We start from the raw sequence: 19,958 nt of genomic DNA, 5'->3' as shown, positions 1-19,958 counted from the left end.
AGACACCAGTGACTTGACAAACGCAAGGTATTATTCATCGTAAACTACATCCCAGTATGACTACGGATGAACACCTAGAAATGTTTTTCTTTCCATTAAATCACAATCCAAACGACTTCTCTGGCTTGCGACGTGGAAAACTAAATGCATTGTGCACTCCTTTCCTTATTCACGCTGTTTCTCTGCACATGCCTCTAAAAATAATTTTTAGAAACAGAAACAGTGGTTCTTTTCTATTTGAGAACATGTTTTCAATCACATTTTGCTTTGACAAATGAGCTAAATATAAGTATTTTCCATGTTGAATAGAAAAATAAAAGTCACAGACAGTCTCAAAACCTGCACCATCAATCACTGACTGGAATTCTATTTAACAGAATCACAGTTCTTGAGTACCAGAACGCTCTCCATTGTGTTTGAGTCAATGAACAGTGGTTTGCTTAGTGTTTTGCACAATGCTGGTGCTAAATTAAATGGAATGTCTCCCAGTAATTCAATATACCTGACAGACCCCTATAATACTGAGCTCAGCAGAGATTAAAATGTGTAAAATTAAATATCTTTATTTGAAACACACGTGTTGCCAATGTACACATTCAAGGTAACAGGTTAAACCATGAGAGGGAACTATAAAATCTTAGATCTGGTCTCTTTTATATGTAAGTAGATGTTTTAATGCTTACATTGCTGCCGTAACGTCCATTTTATGAGCTGGGGAATCTTTTTATAACTAAAAATAATAAATGAAACATAGCACATAAAAGATAGCAGCCTAAATTTTCGACATTCTTGACAATATGAAGTCTGAAAATTCATAGTGTTACACAATGATCTTTCCTCCCAATGATCTGTGAAATTGCACAAGCATGTTTCAAACAAAAAAAAGCAAAAGCCGCGTAGTTCAAAATTCTTTGGGCTGTTGTACAGTAAACAAGCGAGACCACACAGAATCGGTTGATGAATCCTCAGTGTTGTTATTCTTCAAAGGCACTTTGTTGAACCACATTAAGGACAGACTCTGTTTGATAGTAATCTCCATTGAAAGCTCAGGCTGTGAGCTTTGAAAATATGAAGCTGTGGAAATATGAATATGGAGCGAAATGCAACGGTCCACCACTCCAATAGAACTGATGTTTTTGTAAACGCTTCAACAGGATCACAAAATGCATAATGATGCATGTTCAAAAAGCCTTTTTCTTGTTGATTAGAAACCATTGAAGAAACCGTGTGCCTGAGGTTCGAAGATTTCATTGCATTCATCTCTTTTGCGGTTTTCCAGAGGCACTTGTAGAGTTTGCATGGAAAGCAACGATATACATCACTGATTGTCAGGTTGGATAACATTGCATGTTTCCTGAAATCATTAACTACCAACCACATATTTAATTAATTAAAAGCATCTTTGGTAAGAGCAGGATGTTATTCCTGGAAAACTTGGCGCTTGCAATATAGCAAAATAGAAAGAATTGAAATTAAGTCACGTATTGTAGATTTAAAAGTCATCCCTTGACTCTAAGCAGGAAAAAAGGAGCACAGGATTTAAACATTCACAGCAAAAATATGAATTCCTTTCATCAAATCTCTCAAATTCCACACCCATCAGCCTAACCTTTAACCCTGACTGTGAGTCAAGCTCTTTGGCAGAAGAGTATTTACTGTGCACTTGCATACATGGGAAGTCGAATAGACCTCACGGTCATCTTCGGTGCATGAGAAATTATTCATAACTCATGTCTGTGATTCATATATCATGGAAATATCTCAATAAGAACATTGTCAACAACGGTCGCACAAACCTGCAGTAGTATTTGTTACAACACTTCTCCAAAAATGCGGGTTAGGATTACATATCAAGGGCAACAGTTCCTCCATTTAAAACTATATTCTCTGTTCAAGGAGTTCATAAGAGGTCTAACAATATTGGAAACAATTCCGAAGGAAAATCAATGCACGGCGCGTGCATCGCCATCCCAGGCGGATAAAGTCATTTAGAGTGTCTCTTTCTAGCCCCGTCGTTTTGCTGGTTCTTTGAGTCTGATTAGTCTCAGTGCTAATCAGATAAAAGACCCCTACACATCTTCATATAGAAGCATACCACTGAAGATAGTTAGAGGCTCCACTGAATGGGCCAGTTTGCCCATGACCAGGTCTATGCAGACTGTGTCGCCCACCTGAAGGGGCAGGATTATGTTAAAGACAGCCAGAGAACCTGGTGTTGGTTTGGCTTCGACCATTGGTTTGTTTTCCAACCCTTCTGGTTGGTAACCCGCCGAGTCTACCCGAGCCATGCCATAGTTAGACTTGGACAACACAGCTTCGATCTTCTCATTTTTGTGGCCCGTCAGGATAGCACTAAAGAAGTAGCGTCCATCCAGTGGTGCAGTAAAGATACCTGTATATAAGAGAAGACAGAGATATATTATGCATTATTTTTGCTCCGTACAAAATTGTAAATGCAAATAGACTGTTTATAGGCAGTGCCAAGATTACCTGTTCGTGGATTATAAAAGTCTCCTTCATTTACAAGGATCTTATCAAAAATGATCGTTCCAGATGTAACCATGGGATTTGTGAGAGCTGCTGAGAAGGAAAGTCGTGGTATGTTGGCATCAGCACCGGCCATACCTGAAATGAAGATAACAACAGTATATTTTTAAAAGAAGCCCTAAAATGCATTTTCAAATTGTTGACATCAATGATTTCTAACCCTAAATGTATCCCTATATTCTTAGTCTAATATAGACATGCTTTACACAACCAGTTTTAGTGATCAGCTGCTGACCTTTGGCTCAACTACTGAACCAGTACTGACAATAACAACTGAACACATGCTGCAACACTCAAGACAGAAAAAAAATCGCTGACTCTCATTGAAACAGACACTTTACACATATCTCAGTGAATTCCTGCCTTCATTCTAGACACACATCAAAATAACCTCAGTGTTTGACTAAAATATGGCTACTACAAAAATTAAAAGCAAATTGAATACACACCTCGCTCTCCTCTGAGACCTAAAATAGGAGAAAGTAAAATGTAAGTCACATGCAATTGTCATATAATATGAAATGTGTGTAGTTCACCCAGAAATATAAAAAAATGGCATTTTGAAATTTACTCATCCTCATGTCATTCCAATCTTATAAACAAAAGAGATCATGCATAAAATCTGAGGTTCTGCTTTCCATATAAGAAAAATACAGTATACAACTGACGTCCAAATAAGTAAATAAAGTATGATGACAATTTTTTTGTGTGTGTTATTACCCACATGACACAAATGAATGGACAAAAAAATAAAGATGAAACAGATTTCTTACCAGGAGGTCCTTTTGGCCCTGGTAATCCTTGAATACCTGGTGGTCCATCATTACCTGGAGGCCCCTGTGGACCAGGGAGCCCCATTTCTCCCTGAGGACCTGGTGGTCCAGGTAAACCTATAATCAGAAGTATTTTACAGATTTATTCCTCTTTCCATATCAATCAGGGTTGTGCAGAATTCAATAATGGCTATTTACTAAGTGTAAATAGCAATTAGATGCTATTTACACTAAGTGAAAATAGCATATTTTCTTAGCGATAGATGGTATTTACACTAAGTGCAAATGACTAGATTATATTTACAATTAGTGACAATAGCAGCATTTTCTTAGCATATGCTATTTACACTATGTGAAAACAGTGATAGATTCTATTTACAGTATTGGTTTACAGTAAAAAGTTTACAGTAAAACTATTTAGAGTAAAAAGTATTAGTTCTTTGCAATAAGAGTAAATAGTACTTAGATGCTATCTATACTTTATATTGGCAGATACTATTTGAACCTCAGTATTTTTGTACTAAAGGTTTTTTGTATTAAAGGTTAACAGGATGCAATAATATGTAAATCATTATATTTATTAAAATTATTAAATGGACACTTTTAATATTATTAAACACTCGTTAGCACTTTTAGATTATTATTTTCATTTTTATTAAATGCGAGTTCAGCAAAAGGCAGATTCGAACCCTCATAAATCAAGTTAAAAGCCGGGTCTGTGAGCCTTACTCGCTACTGCTGCCTCTTTTTTAAAACTTGAGTGGCCCAACCAGACAATGTTGGGCGGAGCTAGTGTAAATAGCATTTGCCAACAAGGGAAGCTATTTACACTTAGTGTAAATACACACTTCGTTCAATAATTGCCCCACTTTTCAAGTCATGAGTTTGAATTTTAATTGAGTTTGTCATGCACACCCCATAGGAAGTTGAATTGGAATTTAAATTGGAACGTTAGGAAGAGACATTTACTGAATTGCAATTCAAAGACATTCAACACAAAGTAATGCATTCTGGAAAATGCATTCTGAGTAAAATGAACTGGAATCCATTTTCAGATTCTCAGAATAATGTACAACCATGATATCCATTAAAATACAAAAAAATGTTCTTAGATGCTGTCAAATTGACTTTTAAGATGTTAGCAAATAAAAATAAAATAAAATAAAAATAGACTTTCTTCAAGCACTTAAAGTCAGACCTGTTAAGTCATTCTCAGTTAAGCTCTGGAACTCCTTGAGGACATGGACCATTGAGGAATTGAGTCTCTTGATCTTGCCGTGGATATCATCCAGATGTGTGTTCTGGAAGATCTCAATGAACTCGCTATGTGAAATCACTGTGTTGTTTAGCCCACTGACACAGTTCCACAGGCTAGACACGTGTTTGTTTAGGCCTTCTTTGATCTTCTGGATATTGTCTGAGACTGAGTCAAACCGGCCACAAACCACTTCGAGTTTAGAGAGCCTCTTATCCAGACCATCACCAGTCCTCTTGCAGTCACCCATCTCAACCACAAAGTTGTTCCCAAAGCGGCGTACATCCTGATCAATGTTATCAAAGCGCACCCTACTATCTTCTATATGCTCTGTCATTTCCTGCTGGATCTTGTCTATTTCAGAAATGATTTTGTCTTTGGTGTTTCCAAGGTCGGTGATAACGCTGTCATGTTTCTGGACCACATGTTCCAGACCTTTTAGTGTGTCATTGATGGAGCTGAAGGTTAAGATGACCTCAGACAGCTCTCCTTGGATTGACCTGAGGTCACCGGTATTACTGCCGATGACACTGTGTCCATCCAGTGGTTTTTGTGGGTCATCCAGAGGACCTGTTCCTGATTCCGTTCCTGTAGGAGTATTCAGGGTGATCTTGCATTGACCACTGCATTTCTGTACCTCCTCTCTCAACTGATCCATCTCGCCCTGTAAACTGGAACACACATCCACACAACCCGTCTGACCAGAGTCAAATTTCCCTTTTATGTAGTTCATTTCCTTCTGCCATCTGTCCATGGCATGGCTTGTGATATTCTTGAGTTTCTTCAGATCATCTTCCACTGTGCTGCACACGTCACAGTTCTCAATCTCCATAACAATCCTGTTAAAGTGTTCCCCATTGTCTCCAGTTAGAGCTTTGATCTTGCGAACGTCATGGCTGAGGTTGATGACCTTATCCTCAAGAGAGTCACCGGACACAGAGAGATCCTTGAGTCGTGTGTCAAACCTCTTGATCTCATCTTCATTTGCAACAACTCTCCACTCCAAAGACTTCACCGTGTCACCAGGGCTCGAATTACCACTGCCTGGACTTGAACCAGAACTTGACCCTGAGCACCCAGAGCATTCACTTAACCTCCTGTCTATAAATGATGTTGTATTCTCGAGTCGAGACAGACGCTTATCAAGATCAAATACAGTTTCTTTCACAATTCCAATATCGAGGTCCATGTCATTAATTTTGGATTCCTGGTCAAGAATACGATTATTGAATTCATTGCGAAGATTTCTGAGTTCCTGCTGGAACGAGTCCTGTATGTTAGTCTCCATATAAGCACAGTTTTCCTCTGCCCTCTGGACAGTGTTGTTGAGCCTTCTCTCCAGGTCTTTTAGATTATCAATGAAAAGATCTGGCATTATAGGAACTTTTCCTGGTTCACCTGTTTCTTCTTCAAAACTTCTACAACCTCCAGTTCCTTCTAGTTCCCTGTTCAGACAATCCTGAAGCTTGTCATAGGCTTCTGATGTGGAGCTTATCTTCCTGTCCATGTCATTAAGTCGTCCTCTGAGGTCCGTTACAGTGTCACAGCAGCCTTGAGAACGGCTGAGGTCTCGGCGCAAAACATCAAGAGTCTGGCGGTGACGTTGGTCCATGGCATTAATTTGCTTTTCTAGAGCCAAGATCCTCTCCCGATCTTGTTGCTGTTGCCGTCTCAGGTCTTCCACTCCAGACTGACAGGCAGAACAAGAAAGCGTCACTCGACGTTCAAGCTCTCTGAGGATTTCCTCCTTCATGGTGTTGAACTTGTTTCCTCCTACTCCCTCAATGTCTAGATCATTGCTTCCTCCTTTCCCATTCACAAGATGGTTATTGATGCTGACTAGAGTCTTGTCATGAGCTTGAGTACGGTTGTCCAACTGATCAAGCTTGGCCTGAATATTATGGATGGTCTCTTTCATTTCAGGCGGGGCTGCATCAGCTGGTGTTTTGCCGCTATTAAAACCGGGTTTGCGCATTTCCTCCTGGAATTTCTCATTCATTCCACGTAGAGTCGACTGCAGGTCATTTAGGTCTTTGGTCAACCTCTGGATTTTGTCTTCGAGTTGTTTCATCTTGTCAGTGTCACCTCTCCCTAGGCAAAGATCAAACACAATTATCTTTTTGGACAGTAAGTAGTTAATCAGATAGTACAAATAGTTTGGGAGACCCAGAATTCACAGTTCTGTCAACTCCGACAATGAAAACATTGCTCTAATAAAGTTTTCCTCTGCTCACAGTTTTAATGTGTCGGATGATTTCCATAAAGCCTCAGTTATATTTGACTATTATCGAGTGTTTGAAAGATGCAGAAGATGCAGATACAAAAGTAAAGAGAACATCGAAGACATTGACTTACCATTCCCTCCACTCTGTCCATGACCAGTACCAGTTCCAGTTTGTCCTGGCTGTGAAGGTCTAGGCCAAGGTCTGCTTGTTGAGATCTGAGTATCAGATCCTCCGTTTGGTCCATCATTACAGTCTTCTCCACTGTATCCATGGCAACACTTCCACTCCATTTCTGTTACCATTTTGTAAGCCACCTTGTATCTGGGCCTCATGTATGTCCTGTACCTGTAAGACACATAAAAAACCATATAAATAAAAACTTGACATTTTCTAGTTTGGACATGGCTTTAAAAAATGTAGCCATGTCTCAGTATTTCAACTTGCAATGTTTAGTTTGAATTGTGAAATACATGGGACTGAGAAACAAACAAACAAGACAAATTATATGCTAATATGAACTACAAAGAAAGAATACAATCAATACAATCTAAAACAACAAAAACTATCCAGGCCTAGTACACACATTACCTTACAAGTCACCATTCTGTATATTGTTTAATATATTCCACATTAAACAGACCTCTCACTTTAAACAAACCGATCCCTTCTGGGATGTTGTATTGCAACACTTTCTACTCAACAAATTAGTTTCTGCCCATTGCTGCTCGAGCGAGACCCACACATACAGACAAACACTTGAAAAATTGCATATTGCATTGCAATATGCAAAAATTGAATTGCATACAATTTTTGGCCTAAGAATGGAGGAAGACATATATATTTCAAAATTACGTCTCCGCACATTCATATGACTTCAGCTAGTTTATGCACAGACATATGCTGGCCAGCTGTATAAACGTCTTGTTCAATGAAGGGCTGGGTGAGTAGCAATGGTAGAAACAGTGTGCATCTTTAGATATGGCATGGGCCACTCCTTTAAGCTATGGGATCTTTTTGTATGTTTTATCATCCAGAAAACATAAATCTACTTGTGGAAGTGTAATACTTATGGTTAGGGTTTTTAAAAACCATTTCTAATAGAGAATTAATAAGTATGGTATAAGACCATCTCATCATAGCCATTTTATTTACATCATAATTCTGACCAGTTGTCTAGGTCTGAAGTTCACTGTGTCATTCAAATAAACTAAAATATCGAGTAAAACATTATGGTTAGCCTTGAACACGTACATCAGCACCATAAAAAGGTGGAATAGCGTTTCTTTTTTTCCCCAGGACTTTTGGTTATAGTTCTTAAGCCACTGAATTCTTGTCTCCATGCTCTGTTTGTTCCATGACCCCCGTGAGAAGAAAAAGAGGAGAAAAAGGGGTCACCCTACTCTACAGTGTGAGTGCAAAAATAAGTGGTGGTATTTTAGTAGGTTTTAAGCCTAATTCCTGTGGTGCACTGGTTGTAGAGTTTGGAATGACATGCCACCTCATTCCATACATAGTGTGTGTGTGTGTGTGTGTGTGTGTGTGTGTGTGTGTGTGTGTGTGTGTGTGTGTGTGTGTGTGTGTGTGTGTGTGTGTGTGTGTTGAATCTAAAGGAGTAGGATTAAGCTTTTCCAGCTGGAGTTCAGTATGTTGCCAACAACTGGAAACCACCTCACAACTGCGCAAACCTTCTAATACAGGCGTCCTCAAACCACATTCTGTTTATCTCTCCATTTGTTTATATTAGGTTTACTATGTAAACACAATGTTTTTAGTGTTTCTTATGTTTTAATGACTCAGATTTCCAGTAAAATGTGATGAGGTATATATGCTGGTGTCTATGAATGTTATGATGATGTGATAGCTTTCAACATCTGTTTCCTGTCTGAAGTTAGCTGATGTAGTACATAATGGTTCCACTTATTTAAAGTGTACTAAATAAAGGCCAAAAAAACAGGCTTGCTTTCACTTTAAATGCTCTGACTGATTTGAAGTCCGATAGGTGCATGTTTATATCAAATTGATACATAACACAGATGTGCTATAGTGACATGGTAAAGTAATATACAACTAGCATTAAGCTAAATAACATTCAAAAAATAGTAGACAACTTTTGGGTCTGTTTCATGGCACAAAAGCAGACTATTTATTGCCGTCTACATTAGCAAGTTTCATCATTCATATTGTGTGATTAAACCTTAAATAGGGTTGCAACTGCTGTTCGTAAATTCTTACTTAAATTAGAACATAGAGTCCACACTACAGCCTTAGTAACTACTAGCTAGTTTGTAACTAATGCTGTATTTAATTTGATTGCACCATTTGTTCTTAAGGCAGAATGAAGCTAGTAGGTCATAAGCTCTCCGTAAACAAAGGCATAGTTGCGTAAAATGATGTTACCTTCAATTATCCAATAGCAGCTTTCAAATTCATGTTCAAATGTTATGTTGAAACGCAGTAAATTTCAGTTTATTCTGTGAAAGGGGACCTATAATGCCCCTTTTATAAGATTTAATATAAGTCTCTGATGTCCCCAGAATGTGTCTGTGAAGTTTCAGCTCAAAATACCCCACAGATCATTTATTATAGCTTGTCAAATTTGCCCCTATTTGTGTGTGACCAAAAACACCCCATTTTTGTGTGTCCCTTTAAATGCAAATGAGCTGCTGCTCCTGGCCGCTTACCAAAAGTGAGCGGAGCTTTAACAGCTCACACTTCGGTTGCTTAACATCAACAAAGCTGGAGAATCTCACACAGCCAAAATGATGATCGTCAGTAACGGTGTTCACCAAAGCTCCAAAAATAGGCGAAAATTTTTAATACAAGACTCACACGGATATATTATTATATTATATAATTTTTATATTAAAAATTTTCACCTATTTTTGGAGCTTTGGTGTGCTGACTTTTTCTTTTACTCATTTTAATAATCCCCGCCCATGGGAATACGCAAAGAAAAAAAAAAAAGAAAAAAAGCTGCATTAGAGAAGACAGTGAAGAAAGTTTTCTACAGAAAAAAGAAAGTTTTTTACAGAAAGGCTTCAGTAAATATATAGTTTATACGTAGAGTTACTTTACAACTAAGTAGTTGTAACTCAAGAACAGCTGGTGCAACCGGCCAGAGGTGAATAGCAGAAGCATAGAGACAACGGTTTCACATGGTGTACCAGCTTAACTAACTAATTATCATTTTGGACCAGCTAAAAACCAGCTACCATGTTATTCAAAACATAGCTAACATGGATTTTTAGCTATAAGCCTTTTATGATGCAACATAAAACGGAGCAAATTACTCATTGTTTGGAAAAAGACATCTGTTTGGCCTGATGCTCTGACAGGCACACAAACAACAATTTCTATTCAGTAAATCCATACTGAATATACTGATAATCATTTTATAATTTAGGGAAGTTGTTAAAAATTAAACATTTTAAAAAGACGGAAAAAGTCCAATACGGACAAAAGGTGTCAGGCGAGGTAGTTTTATACAAAGTGCACAATGAAGGAACGGTCTTTATTAATCCACCAACAGAAAACGCATGAGTTCACAGAAGAAATAATTTAAAACAACTACTTAACATCGAAGAGATCGGACAATGGAACACAGGGAACTGAGAGCTTAAATACACTGGGGATGATTAACTAAAACAGAACAGGTGTTAACTAATTAACAACCATGGAAACTAACTTCCAAATCTGGCAGACAAAACAGGAACAGAACACAGAGAAAATGAAACCAAACAAGCTATACATGACAAAAGGACATGTACTTACGCTACAACACGGGCACACTGAATGCCCCATGAACATGGCTGATAGTCAGGCTTCACATAAGTCTCCACTCCGTCTTCCACCACACAGCTCACTGTCTTGGTCACCACATATGCACACCAGTTTCTGTAAGAAAAAAAAATACACATGTAGTTACTGTAACATTCTTGTAGAAATGGAACTTTAAAAATGAAATATGAAAAATTCCACAACTGCGACTCACAGCTGTACTCCATTTAAAACATGAACTAATGGAGGTCTCCAAAGTAGCAAATTTAAAGCGCATCTCCCCTTATGTGAGCTCAAACTAGCGCCTGTGTTAGATTTACAGTAATTCCTCCCAGTCTGAGCGGTCCTTATGTCCTCTGGCCTCATAAATTAGTAGAAATCTGCAAATCTCTCGCTTCTCTTAGTGGACACTGTCCCTCACACCAATGTCAACAAGCTCAGGAATAAAGCTGATACAATCTCTCTGCTGCATGCAATGGGAATTCAAACATCTGTTGGGCTCCACGCTGACTGCAGTAAAAGCAGGTTGGTTGCATCACTTATCTCATCTTTGGTTTCACCACTGTTTTGTTTTAGTCTACTAGTAAGGGCAACAAACTACGTGATTGTCTGCTGTGTGTAATGCAGAAGCAGTTTGTCTTTTGTGGTTATTCGCTAAGCCCTCATGAATTAAGCTTAAGTTACACCTCAGACTGTTGCAATAAATATTGCCATCAGTGCACACTGGACTCATGCTGTGTCTCTTCAAAAAAAAAAAAATCTTTTCAGAGGCCAACTAAACATGATTTCCAATGCATCTGAATCATGTTAAACCAGACAACCATGAGTGCAGCTGCAAAAAAGAAAAAAGTCAATGAATATCATTTCTTCCCATTAGGATTACACTCAGCATGGATTCCCACAAATGTAGCCCTATGCAAAATTTTAATTTTATTTTCATAATGTTCATTAATGTTGTGCATTGTGTCCATCACTTGGTTTCTATTTCAGAGGTGTTACCCAGATCTCATTAGTCCACAACCAGATCCTCATGTAAGCCAAGGCAAGTTTATGTAAATAGCATATTTCATTCAGTGGTAATTCAAAGTGCCAAACAAAAACCTGATAAAGATAAATAAATAAAATGATTTAATAATTTTACCAAATTAAAATTATTTTTATGAACATAAATATATAAATATATACAAATATATTCTTTTAAATAATAATGAAAGCAATTTAAAAAATAGATGGAAATTGATAAAAAAAGAAAGAAAAAACATTCAAAAAAATCTAAATGAATTAGTCCTTAAATAATTTAAAAAAATAATGCATTGAATATCTTCAACGTCAAAAATATATGCATCAAATATCAACTATCTTTTTTAATGGCTGTTTCACGACACACAGAAGTTTCATGTTCATTGTGGACAAACAACTACAGATTTGTCACATACAAATGTGTCTGTGCAAACGTATCAATGCAACTTTCATGAAGTAAACTTTCACTAAAAGCCTTCCTTCCACCGGAAAAAATAGTCCCTGACCGTGAACAGCAACAGAAGTTACATTATTACGCCATTAGATGGCGGCAAAGACTGTCTTTATGAGTGCGTCAGTCAGTAGCGAAGACTTTTACATTGAAAAGACTGAATTGTTGTGAACACAGAACAAGATGCAACTGACAAATGCTTTGACTAGCGCTGTCAGTCATGGGAAAACCCCTTAACTGTTAAAAGGACAAGATATTGCAGCGGACATTTAAACAGATTTTTTATTATGAACATAGGACTGACCTGAAGGAAAATGCTAAATCTGAATGCAGGTAATAAACTCGCTCAATCGATCTCTTTCTCACAACACATAATACAGTAGGTTTCAATGAACAATATCAATTCAGAACAAACAGTTTACGTTGCTAAGAGTGGTTGCTAAGGGTGTTGTGTAGTGATACACAGGACTGTTGGGTGAAGCAGTCAAAGCCGTGTTTTATCGTGAATAAAACACAGCTATTGACCAATCAGAATCAAGGATATATATATATATATATTATATATAAAAACAATCCTACTCTTTAGCAGTTTGACAGTTGATCCTAACAGGTCTTTTCAAAGCAGTGATCAACAGATGACCCATTCTGTTTGCAAATGCATTACGTAATAATAAAAGGAAGTTGCCCAATAAATGGCTTGTCATGGAAAAAACACTTAATTTTCCCAAGACATGTGGACGCATTTGACCATTACCACCTGACTCCTGCTTTGATTGCGCATGGTTCATCAGTGTCCTATGGTGGATTTCCTGCCTCCACAGCTGCTTGAGACACTCGCACATATTGCCAGCACAATTTCATGTTTTGGCCTTCAATATTTAACACAGATGGTGCTAGATCAGAGTAATGACATCACAATATAATCCGTGCTGGATAAATGAAAAGATGTTTATAATGAATTACAAGAGAAAATGCAGTGTTTTGACAAATCAGAATTACATTTCAAAGAACAAAATGACAGTTTTGTGGCTTTTAGTCCATATCTGTTAGCTTTGAGGTCACCTATATATGATAGTGTGCTCCTAAAGTTGAGAAAATGAGCTTTTAATAGATATACACAAGGAAAACAGATCATCCATGACTTATGTTGAACTACACAGATTTTTGTCCAATCAAATGCTCTCTAGAATAAGAAAGCTCCTCCCTTAACAGCACGTGCAAATAACTAGGAAGTAACTAATCCTAAATGCCTATTGGCTTTTTTTAAAAGAAAGATCCCTTTAATATGTCCCATCTTAAACTTAATGTCTCCACAGGGAGTTTAAACAGAAATGCTAGCTTTTATATCTCCATTACTGCTAATATCCTCCACAACTGTTTAAAAAAATAAAATCTTCTTCCATCCTTAATTGTAACATGACAAGGTTCATTGACCCTTATCTAATTTATGGTGTTAAGTGTGGGCAATCCATCACTTAATATGGAGCATAATAATACCACATGTAATGCTAGCTGTTTTTGCGAGGAACTTTCTAGGTTTAAAGATTTCGCAAAGTTGTCAGGCTGCTTCAGCCCACTAGTATTTGTTTTTCAACTGTTGATTGGAGTGAACCCGACCACAGTATTTCCAGGCTTCTACAGCCAGCCGTGAATGATCCACATTCTTAGCAGATTTGTCATGCAGAATTTTCATTTCAGGCTCGCTTTCATCGAACACTCATGCAGCTCGTGACTTTACAGAGACTCTCAACATGTTTCAGCTCCAAAAAGAATGGAAAATATGAGAGAATACAGAAAAAAAGCAGACAAAATAAAGTGCATTTGGCAGCTTTACATGTATCCTGGTGTGTGTAGCCTCCCTTTGAACCAACGAGAGATTATTCCAATACCCAAAAAGTGATATTAATTCATGTCATGAGGATGTTTTCATATTGTTCCATTACATCATTTCTGCTTTCCAAAATAAATGACTTTACAGTCAAAAGCGATGCAAATGAATGGGTTTAGTAAGAGTAAAATAAAAATGTAGTCATGCAGAAACGTCATGACTTAAAAACTGTCTGTGTAATCGCTTGAGATCAAAAGCGTGACAAAATAAATGAAATATGCTAAAACAGAAGCACATTTCAGAGTAAGAAAGTAATGTTATCCTGATGTTATGATTATGTCACCTACTTGGATCTAAAAACTCATTGCAGCACAGTGAAAGACTCAAAAGTCAAATATAAGACTGTGAAGAAGTATCACTCTCTTCTTGCAGAGCCTTTCAATGGTGTAAATGCCACTTGGAACTTACTATCTCTCTGTCCCTATCTCTCTGACACACACACTATTCTCTTAATTATCTGTCATAAAAGTGACATAATCCAAGGGTCTCTGGCATAAAGATACAGTCATCTCTTTGTTCCCCAGCACTGCTGAAAACAGTCCTCTCCGATCATTCCCTCAATAAAGGCCGTAATTGCTTCTCCCATGACAGAAATTACATCAGATGAATGTAGCGTTTTGGAGGAACATTCAACCAAAGAATATCCGCCTTCTCACATTTTAAATCGATGAACCTCCCTTGGGATTCACAATATGGACATAAAAATTTGTCCAACTGCACATTTGGCACGTTTAACCATGGTCTATTTCATCTATGTGTTAAAATGTGTCTTAAATAAATGAGTACATGAATATACATGTGGCAACAGGCTCCAGAATCCTATGATATCACTTCCTGGACCTTCTCCAGTAAACCTACAACAATGGAGCAGAACGGATTGCAGAAATTGTCCATTATCTAGGGAGCAATTTAACCATGGAAGAAACTAATTTAAGTCATTTAAAATGTATTTAACTGTATCAAAACCAAGCAGTATTCTCATACATGTATGATCATATGGTTTTTGCATTATATACACTGATGGATATCTTGTTCATATCTTTGTCACTAAAGTTTGTTCATAAAATCTGTTAAACTGACACTTTATGCCTATGACTGTAACAAAGCACTATTGTTCAAAACTTTGGGGTCTACAAGATTTTTTTTTTTTTATATGTTTTTAAAAGAAGTCTCGTTACTTTATCAAAAATACAATAAAAATAGTAATATTGTGAAATATTATTACAATTTAAAATATCTGTTTTCTATTTGAATATATGTTAAAACTTTATTCCTGTTATGGCAAAGCTGAATTTTCAGCATCATTACTCCAGTCTTCAGTGCCACAAGATCCTTCAGAAATCATTCTAATATGATGATTTGCTGCTCAAGAAACATTTCTTATTATGAATGTTGAAAACAGTTGTGCTGCCTATTTTTGTGATACATTTTTTTTTTTCAGGATTCTTTAATGAATAGAAAGTACAGCATTTATTTTAAATAGAAGGTTTATTCTCACTTGTGATCAATTTAACTCATCCTTGTAGGATAAATGTATTCATTTATTTTTTTTAAAAAATCCCAAACTTTTGAACAGTAGTGTTTACTAGTATGCAATAACTTTTCAAACTCTCTATGAGTGCTTCTCTATATGATCACCTTCAGCTTTGGCCGGTTTCATGGAAAGTCTTATATACTCATGTCACCTCAGATATTCCTCAATTCAGGGTCTTAACGGTTCTTATATGAACTGTAATCCTGGATCTAGCGCCAAGACGATGTCCCCCACCCATTTAGAAACCATGAGGCCTCCTCTCCCACCCGGCCTACTGATTGATACTGATATGTTTACATAGAGCCATAGAGTCAAAGAGCAAAGTGTCAATGATTAACACGTGTAGAGGCTAGTGGCTACCAATAGAGGCTGGACGGTTACTCCCATGGTGTTTGAGATGCAATATAGGTGACATCATGCAAAATTAGCTGCCTCATGTTTTTAGGAATGACTTCAGCTTCTGATTGTCCTCACATGCTTGGAATCTGTACACCAAATCACCTTTTGGCTTCATGGAAAAGTCACAAGAACAACAACAACAATAATGGCCTATACTAAAAGTCTTTTCATGAGACTCCAAGTTTAAAGAAGTAGTTTACCCCAAAATTAAAATAAAACACTCTCATGTTGTTCCGAACCTGTTTGATTTCTTGTCTGAGGAAAACACAAGGGGAAAACTGCTGAAGAATCTTTACATAGCTCTTTTTAATACACAAACAGTTTGGTGACCACTTATTTTAAGCTCCAAAAAAAAAAAAAACCTCCATGAAAGCAACTTAAGTAGTCCATACAGCTTATGTGCAATATTTCATGTCTTCTTATGCTGCATGCTAGCTTTGTGTGAGGACCAGACCTCACAGAAGCAGTTTTTCCAACATTGGCTCATTGGAAAAAAAACCTTTACATCTATTTCACTGCAGTTTATAGCTGAAATGAATACTAGTGACAGTAAAACATCAACAACTTTTATTCCTTTCACACAAATTATGAATATGGGGACAGATTATTGAATAATAAAGACTTATTTTCATGAGGTTCCCTGCACAATACTGTGTTATGATCTCAGAAACTTTTACCAGTGCATGATTTGTAAACTAATACATTTTGACGTTTACATCACTTAATCAGCTCCATATGTGTGGCTTTTCTGATGCAGTAAACTTGCTCGGTAACTCACCTGGTACAGCATTACATTTGTGACGTGGTGGTGTCCTGTGAAACATGAGTCACAATAAAAGAGCTCAAAGCAAGCAAAAATGGCATGCTTGTTAACACAATCGATTAAGTTTAGGGTTGGGTTTAGTGTAGGTGGTACGTTATTTTCATACGTGAAAGAGCATTAACCTTTCAGCGGCACTCTTTGGACATTTCATTTCTGAGCTGCTGCGATACATACAACAACCATCGTAATAAAACATTGCCAGATTTACATTCTTGTGTTTTGGATAAAACTGAACATGCTTTTAGCGCAACTCACTGCACATTTCACTTTGAAAGTGTCGCAAAACGTGCAAGAAGCAATGTAATTTTGCAAAAATGTCACTACAGGCACGTTTTTTCAATGAAACCGGGGTTGGGTTTTCCATCTGCTGTAGCTCTGAAATCTATGGAAGCTTGTTTTTACCACCGAATAAAAAATAAAAAAGGTAATTGCTTTTTATCTCACAATTCTATTTCAGATATAAACTTGCAATTGCGGGTTATAAAGTCAGAATTGTGATATAAAATTTGCAAATGTGAGTTATGAAGTCAAAATTGTGTGACAAACTCGCAATTGCGAGTTATAAAGTCAGAATTGTGATATAAATTTGCAAATGTGAGTTGTATGAAGTCAAAATTGTGAGATTTTGTGAGATATAAACTCAAAATTTAGAGTTATAAAGTCAGAATTGCATGATATAAAGTCAAAATTGCGAGGTATAAACTCACAATTCTGAGAAAAAAGTCAGAATTCACTCGCAATTCTGACTTTAAAACATGCAACTGCAAATATATATTACGCAATTCTGACTTTTAATTTGCAAATGTGAGTTATGAAGTCAAAATTGTGTGACCTAAACTCGCAATTGTGAGTTATAAAGTCAGAATTGTGTGATATAAACTCACAATTCTGACTTTTTTTCTCGCAATTGCGAGTTTATATCTCACAATTCAGACTTTTTTCTCTCAATTCTCACATTTTTCTCACAATTGTGAGTTTACATCTTGCAATTCTGACATCTTTTCTCGCAATTGCGAGTATCTTGCAACTCTGACTTTATAACTCGCAATTCTGACATCTTTTCTCGCAATTGCAATTTATATCTCGCAATTCTGACTTTTGTGAGATATAAACTCGCAATTGAGAGTTATAAAGTTAGAATTGCGTGATATAAAGTTGAAATTGCGAGATATAAACTCACAACTCAGAAAAAAGTCAGAATTCACTCGCAATTCTGACTTTAAAACATGCAACTGCGAATATATATTACGCAATTCTGACTTTATAACTTGCAATTGCGACTATCGCAATTAACTTTTTCATTTTTTATTCAGTGGTGGAAACAAGCTTCTATAGAAATCATTTGTGTCTGTATTCAGAATAAAAAGCAGATGGGAAATTTTCAGTAAAAAACTTCTTAACATCTGTTTTTCAAACAGCTATGATATGACTTCAGAAGACGTATAAACTACTTTTATAGTGTATTTTTGGAGCTCAACAGACACTATGAAATGTCATACAAGTTAAAATTACATGAGGGTGAGTAAATTATTACATAATTTTTATCTGTGGGTGAACTACTCCTTTAAGAAATGATAATTGTGGTTTTGGAGATTATACAATGCAATTACACATCCATCAGTAATGTGCCTCTGCATACTTGAGATTGAATGCATAATGAAACACACTATCAAGTTACACAAATAAAGAAAGAGACAGTGTATGTGCGACAGAGTGAACACAGAACGAGAAAATACGATTCTCAGCGAAGAAGTTCTTTTGATATTGAACTCCATAAAAACACACGATGACATAAAACTCCCTCTTGTTTTACTTAATAGCCTGGCCATTTTCACTTCCTGTGCTCCAGCGCTTCACACAAAGGCTTAATCATAATGCGCTTTGCTTTTCTTCAGTTCTTCTTTCTTTTCTGTCTCTACCCACACATCTTCCCCTCTGAGCGACCCTGCATGCTGCCCAGGCAGTGCACCGCACACCGTGACCTTTGACCTATGCAACAGGAAGTGGTCAGAGCAGCTGTGGCTGCACGGGCAGCCTGTTTTTACAGCCTTGCTTATTTGTATCTCCCTAGGAGGGGACACATGCTTGTCTGACTGTCCGAGAGGGCAACGGGCTGAGACGCATGTCCACTCCCAGTTCCACCCCAACTGTGTCCACACTAAAACACTGATACAGAGATACAATATCAAAACTGACCCACAGGCACAATACTGATATTGTTAGGCATAGCATGAATTTGCACCATGTAGTTGTTGCCAATGGTTTCCACCTCCGTTTACAAACATTACCAAAATGCAATCATGCCGTATCATGTGGAAACAGCCCTCATTATGGCTGTTTTTGCAAACAGTGAGGCAGTTCTTTCCAACACGGCAATTTAAGATTAGACTGCTGCCTGTACACAGACACATCTGTTAGCAAACACTACACTTATGCAAACTAAAAACTAACTAAACTTTTTATACTTTCTTGGAAGTATAAATATACACAGAGTATAAAATTAGACTATATAAACATACACTACTGTTCAAATATTTGGGGTCTTTATTATATATATTTTTTTCCTGTTTTTAAAAGTCTCTTATGCTCGCCAAGGCTGCATTTACTTAATTAAAAATACTGTACAAACAGTAATATTATTACATTTTTATTCTGTCAGTTCTGGTTGCAGTAGAGATGATACTTCAGGATCAAAACACTCAGAGGAGACTTGGGCTGTTTCTCAATATGCATTCTTAAGCGGTCTTACGTCCTTGTGTTCTCGCTTTACGTCATCATCAACCGTCGAAGTTCAATTCCAATAGAGTACCTCAGAGATGACGTGTTTTTGTAGGCCAACCCGGAAGTTAGCGGCGCACGGGTTCCCTCGATCGAAAGCCTATGCATTTTTCCCATAGACTTTTGGAAAATCGCAAACAATAAGCTCTGTGTTTAACAAAGTGTTATGACACTTACACGTTTTGTCTATCAAGATAATCTTTACAAGTTAACACAAAATTTATACATTTTGAAGCCTAAATAAAGTCGTCAGATATAAAAAGCTAACAGTAGGCTATAAACGGACTACAGCACCACCACCAAGCTTCCTCAAACTTTATTTAAAAAACAACTTTATTTAAAAACATGGTCGTTGATCTGCGCTGTGTATGAATACTTATCCACTTTTTCATGAGAAATGCTGTCCAAATGTCCTGTTTGTCATGATGACGTCTAAAGTCCCCGCCAAAGGAAGTAGTCCCTTTTAGCAACCGCCGTTTTTAAGACAC

The 19,958-nt window shown here is 37.1% G+C and overlaps 1 protein-coding gene across 2 annotated transcripts in view; it reads right to left on the bottom strand.

Moving 5' to 3' along the window:
• Positions 1–543: 543 nt before the first annotated feature.
• Positions 544–19,958, bottom strand: part of emilin1b (elastin microfibril interfacer 1b) — a 29,871-nt gene continuing 10,456 nt past the window's right edge. Inside the window, exons 1-8 of one of the 2 annotated variants that reach the window (XM_051867724.1) lie at positions 10,792–10,958; positions 10,572–10,694; positions 6,931–7,145; positions 4,519–6,666; positions 3,321–3,437; positions 2,997–3,014; positions 2,491–2,625; positions 544–2,392 (exon numbers count right to left, since the gene is read on the bottom strand). In XM_051867724.1, the coding sequence (XP_051723684.1) occupies positions 2,070–2,392; positions 2,491–2,625; positions 2,997–3,014; positions 3,321–3,437; positions 4,519–6,666; positions 6,931–7,145; positions 10,572–10,694; positions 10,792–10,943 (3,231 nt within the window). In that variant the 5' untranslated portion in view covers positions 10,944–10,958 and the 3' untranslated portion in view covers positions 544–2,069. Of the gene's footprint in view, positions 2,393–2,490; positions 2,626–2,996; positions 3,015–3,320; positions 3,438–4,518; positions 6,667–6,930; positions 7,146–10,571; positions 10,695–10,791; positions 10,959–19,958 lie in introns of those variants that run through there. The other variant, XM_051867723.1, reaches the window with a different exon arrangement.

This window comes from Ctenopharyngodon idella, chromosome 17 (assembly GCF_019924925.1).
Source record: "Ctenopharyngodon idella isolate HZGC_01 chromosome 17, HZGC01, whole genome shotgun sequence".
Taxonomy (NCBI): domain Eukaryota; kingdom Metazoa; phylum Chordata; class Actinopteri; order Cypriniformes; family Xenocyprididae; genus Ctenopharyngodon; species Ctenopharyngodon idella.
Note: the sequence above shows the minus strand (reverse complement) of the source record. Positions and strands in the feature narration are given on the sequence as shown.